This window comes from Halyomorpha halys, unplaced genomic scaffold (assembly GCF_000696795.3).
Source record: "Halyomorpha halys isolate HHAL.00 unplaced genomic scaffold, Hhal_1.1 Scaffold243.1, whole genome shotgun sequence".
NCBI lineage: Eukaryota > Metazoa > Arthropoda > Insecta > Hemiptera > Pentatomidae > Halyomorpha > Halyomorpha halys.
The window spans coordinates 836697-842400 of record NW_027106548.1 but is presented as its reverse complement, the minus strand read 5'-3'; the positions used below and the strand labels follow the sequence as shown (position 1 = coordinate 842400).

General features: G+C 32.9%; 1 protein-coding gene across 1 annotated transcript; it reads right to left on the bottom strand.

Moving 5' to 3' along the window:
• Positions 1-687: 687 nt before the first annotated feature.
• On the bottom strand, positions 688-5219 carry LOC106680113 (uncharacterized). The gene is made up of 6 exons (XM_014419610.3): positions 5197-5219; positions 3242-3501; positions 2707-2835; positions 2392-2627; positions 1828-1998; positions 688-1178 (listed from the first exon to the last, which is right to left on the bottom strand). The coding sequence occupies exons 2-6, from the start codon at positions 3497-3499 to the stop codon at positions 764-766; spliced, it is 1209 nt and encodes a 402-aa protein (XP_014275096.1). The 5' UTR covers positions 3500-3501; positions 5197-5219; the 3' UTR covers positions 688-763.
• Between the last annotated feature and the right edge of the window lie 485 nt (positions 5220-5704).

Here is a 5704-nt window from a genome sequence, read left to right as displayed (position 1 = left end):
TGAGAGGGATTGAACTACTACAGTAATAATCTCGGGAGGGTACTACAGTAATAATCTCGGGAGGGACTGAGCTACTACAGTAATAATCTTGGGAGGGATTGAACTACTACAGTAGTAATCTCGGGAGGGATTGAACTACTACAGTAGCAATCTCGGGAGGGATCGAACTACTACAGTAGTAATCTCGGGAGGGACTGAGCTACTACAGTAGTAATCTCGGGAGGGACTGAGCTACTACAGTAGTAATCTCGGGAGGGACTGAGCTACTACAGTAGTAATTTCGGGAGGAACTGAGCTACGACAGTAGTAATTTCGGGAGAGCCTGAGAAAAGGGACTTTTCTATGATTAACAGGTAAAAGTAAACCGCAATTGATGCTGGGAGGTATTTTAAGTATAAATCAGATAATGTTCATTTTATCATTTTATTCTAAGCGAAAGTCAAATACATATTTACAGACAAAAAATATTAAAGCAGTACAAATCATAATATTATTTAATAAAAAATACTTTTCTTTAATATCATGGTTATGATGAAGTTTACCAAGACCTGGTGAACTATTTCCTCAGATCACTAAAGGTGTTTTAACCTATTAGCGGCATAATGAACAGCTACAATGTTCATCGATATAAAAATATGAACCTTGTTGGCCGTTAGGATATAGATTTATATCCTAACGGCCAACAATGTTCATCGATATAAAATCACAGGTTAATGATGATTGCAAAATAGTGAAGTTTATCTGTTTGATACAACATCTTAATTCAGTGAAATGTAGGAGCGTATCTTTCAACAAAGTCGAGTATATCTGGTCCCAGTTTTTCTATCATCCCAGGTTCTCTTAGAACGTCTTCGTTGAACCCTTCTTCTCCATTTGTTGTTAGAAGCTTCTCCATGTTAAAAGGTTCTGTTGATAATCCAACAAGCCCAGCATAAATAGCAATGAAAATAGACAGTCCAAAGGCCTCTAGGCGCTTCATTGAAGCAGTTATTTGTTCAAGTGTGGGTTTAGTACCAGTGAAACCAAACTTGTCCAATGACCTCACCAAGGAGTCGTGGTAAGTCTGCAGCAGGAGTTTGTAGTTGCTTCGACGTACAGTAGGCTTGATACCAAGGTATAATACATTAGTAACATCCATACATGATGTGTTGTAATTAGGGTTTTGAAAGTCCAAAAACCTGAAAAAAAATATTAATAATCAAAGTTTATTCTTCATTATATCAATTTCAATCAAGTTTATCAATTAATAATATACTTTTGAAGTTTTTAATTTTTAGATTTATACATATCTATTTCAGGAGGAAGAGAAGAAACTCTATAACTAAAGTGCCATTGATAATGAATTAAAAATAAGGATAAGAAAGTTACTTTCAAGATATTAAAGTCTTTAGCCACAGATGAGTTTACTGTTTTTTCAAATTATATCCTAATAAAGTTACCCAAAATAGGACTTTTTGCTATCATATAAATTAAGATAGTAAGTTATTGTTTGTGGTTAATTATTTATCTTATTTTGTTAATGAAGTTGACCATTTTAACCAATAGGAATATTTTGCAATCATTATGAAATGTATTAAGTTGTTAGACTGGTAGCAAGTGTTCAGAAAAAGGATTTTACATTATATATTCTAGAATATTTTCGGATACAGAAGTGTTTACCAATTTTAAAGTAGGTATTTCTATTTAACACATTTTTCTCCTCAACTCTTTACTATTAATTTTTTAAGTAATTTAAAAATTTATCTTCTCAAAATACACAACTTCAAAGACTAGTAGTTTTTTCAAAACTTTAAATCAATGGGATTTAAATTTGTATATGCCCCTTACTTCACTATTATTGGTCGCTTCTGAAAGTCATATTTGAACATCATATTGTTTGACCAGCAGTCACCATGGTTGAGAACTATAAATTCTGTATCAGTTGGAACTTGTCCCATACTGCGCCACTTTTCAGCGAATGGCTCAAATGGTATCTTCAGTTTATTTGATGCCTCTTCCCTGCAAAGTAGTATATTTATTAACAATCAATATATTGTCATGATATTTCATAACTAGAGAGACAGTGTACAGCTTTCAAGTTATCAAGAAAAAATAAACAAAAGTTAAAGTTCCTAAATTCTACTTTTTTAAATAATGAGTAAAGGTTCAATAGGCTGTATCTTAGCTGGTAATTGTCAGAATTCAATGATTTTTTTTTTTGGTTTCGTTGTCCGTTGTCAGTATCGGTATAGCGGTGCATAAAGCCCCATCACAATGGTATGAACAGTATCGGAACGGCGGTGCATAAAGTATGTAACAAAAAATTATTGATTTTTATACATAGAATTGTTGCTTTGTCTAAATATGTTTATTTACAAATAAATGTCTGTTATGATGAATTTCAAAACTTACCAATCAGACCCCCAGCTCTTTATAGCCTTAGAAACATTTAAAATGCCAGCATAAGGAATGCATCTGATAAGGTTTAAGTCTTTGAAAAATTCATTAGGCTTATTGTCATTGGAGATGATTCCTCTTTGTTCCAGTACCTTGGCCATTCCATGGTACCTTCCCAGACCTCTGAGAGCGAGGATGGCATGGTCCAAGTCCAGACTTTCCTGCCTAGGAACACAGCTGTAACCACTTGCCTAAATATCAAAAATACACATTAGAAAAGTTAAGCTTAAAGTTATATTATTCCACTACAAGAAAAAGTCTTTTATTCACTTTTAGATCTTCTAGCAGGATACAAGATGAGCTTGGATCGTAGTGCACGAAGTTACACCAAAGAGGTTCATCAGTGTCTTCGAATTCTTCCATTAGGTAGCTCATTTGTTTAAGTATTGCAGTATAAACCTGAAAGTATAATATTAGTCTAAGTAATATTTGAAGTTGCCAATATTATTAAGAAAGTAATTTACACAAATGCATGTCCTATCATTCATAGTTTAGTTCTAGCAATTTCAGTTTTTCAAATAATACACTTACAAATAATAATCTTTTCATACTTTGCTGTATAAGCGATTCATTTTTTGGAAGAGATAAACAGATTCACCTCACCTTCCTAGATCTCTTGGGGCATTTGATGATGTAACTGGGGCAAGAAACAAATAAATCACTCTAGATGAAGTCAAGAAGTTGGAAATGGATAAAGAAAGGTTTAAGATAAGAATCAAGGCTATCCGGATACTGTAAGGCATAAGGATTGGTTAAAGAGAAGCACAAATAACACTCCTACTTCATGTTCTAATTCTATGCTTACATGGGTTTCTTGTCGAGCTACGTTGAACTCCTTCATGAATTCTCCACCTTTTCCTTCAGTAATGATTTTTTTCATGATGAAGGATTTCTTGGCCTTCCTCCCATTTCCCAAGATCACTTTGGCTGTTACTCTCAATATGGCGGACGTATAGTTTTCTCCTTTGGGCAATGCAGGTACGGCTTCCACATCTAGAATTGAGGCAACTCTGGATTCCTTTGCCAATTTCTTTAGGACTACCTCCAGGACCTCTTTATCCATTTCTAAAACATATTGAGAATATCAAAGCCCATCATATGTGCTAATATAGAGTAAATAAAAGAAGTATCTTTTGAAAAGTTTGATTTTTATACTGAAGATAAGTAAGGAGGTTGCTAATTCACTGTCTCGTGGTTTATATTCATTGGGCTGATTTTTTTTTTGATTTTTTTTTTAGTGATTGCTTTTATAGGATAGAAAAATAAGTTGCGCATAAAATAAAGAATAAATCTGGAGTTTAAGTGCTGAAGAATAAAGGTGGTTAAGGTTAATACATCACAGGAGGTTTTTGTTTTAAAGTCATTGATGGATTTTATTCTAATTATTTTTTTTTTTACTTTTACAACTTTTACTCTTGCCTTTGTTACTTGTTTTTTTATTCTTTTCATTGTATCTTTTTATTTTTATTTCTATCATTTTATCTTATCATTGTATCATTTCGTATCTTTTTAGCCCTGATGAAGCCCTGCAAAGTGGGGCGAAACGTTGGAAAATAAAATAGTTGTAAACTGTTTTTGTTTCACTTGTGACTGCAACCCTGAGCATCTTCCTATATATCAATTTTTACGGTCAACTATATATACATATATTTTTTTTTTGTTTGAATGACCTAAGGAGTAAAATGGGTAGGGAGGTTATTATGTGTAATTTCAAAATGATTCAAGATTAAAGTTAACTAAATTAAGCCTTTTAACTTGAGTGTGTAGAAAAAATCACCAGAAAAAGTTATGACTAAAAGTAAATTGTATTTGCAAATAACACAAGAACTATATATTTTATGATATCTTGAATGAAAAAGAGGAATAAAAATAAGAAAAAAAGATAGAAGTAGGTCAGATGGTATTGGTTCTGAGGACAAGAGCACCAGTTCAAGAGGCAGTTGTTGCCTCTGTGATATCTGTGGCTTCTAGAAAGGGCGGTGAGAGCAACTTCCTAATATTTCTAAATATAATCAATGCAAAACTGCCAGGACTCAGAACCCAACCGTTAAATTTTATATAATGAGGAAGAAAAAGAAATCTAATATGACGGACAAAGGTGCTGGAAAAGTATCAAGTCCGCAGAGGGCCAATTTTTTTTTTGCTATTTTATTAATTATTTTCTGCTTTACAACAGCCGTGAGTCCTCCCTGTGGGCTCTGCAGTCATCTGGGGTCCACCCAGGCTCATAAAGTGGGAACTCTTAATTGGATAAATATCGTCGAGCGTGATTTTGACCAAATCCCCTCTTTATACAACTGTTTGTAACAGTACTCCGTACAAAGTTCTGCGCCCCTCATCTTTCATGGATTGTAGTGATATAGATTTTTTTTTGTATATGCTGGTTTCTAAATGAATGTTATTACTCTCATTTTCATTCGTATCAATGAACCATATCAAGAAAGTGCAACAATTATTTTAATCAGTTTCTCACATAATATATTTTCATAAATTGTTTATTTGTTTGGTTAACTAGTAAGTGTGACTAATCGATTATAAAGTATGTTATATGAAATCTTAGTTGCGAGGGAATTATATGTTAATAATGTTAAAACAATTTTTTGGTTGTCTCCTTGATAATAGCCTAAGGCCGAAATGTCTAAGAGGTATTAAAATATTTTCAGGATATAGGATGAGAAGAATTTGTGTTTCTATTATTATTTCAATATTAACCACTTATTGAGTAATTTTAATTTACTTATTGGGTAAATGAGAGTTTACCTTTGGCAGATGTAGCAGCGGCTGACCTCGCGGTATGCTACCTTCGTTAATAGAGTTGAGGAGTAGGGAGGGTAAACAAAGATGAGTGGGTTCGATAATTGGAGAGGTCACGCGTCAGTTTAGGCAGAAATGTAGAAAAGCCCAAGGGAAGAAAAAAGTAAATATTTCATCCCAATTGTGATTACTTAAATAATAACACTGTATTCTTACGAGTCAAAATTGATAATCTTCCAAGCATAATTAAGGGGAATAAAAAATAGGGGCTGCTTCAAAATTAATAAAATTAATTTTCCATTCGGATTATTGAAACTACCAACAACAATAGAACATCATTTAAAGTGAAGTAAATTTAATAAAATATGATTCCTAATAGAGCTCTTTACGTTCAATAGTTCTCGAGACACAGTTTTGTAAGAAATTACGAAAAATCAGTAGTTAGTGAATTTATTTTAGTAAAGTATCTCAGGAACTATGTGATGTATAGATGTCTACTAGCACTCAAATTAAA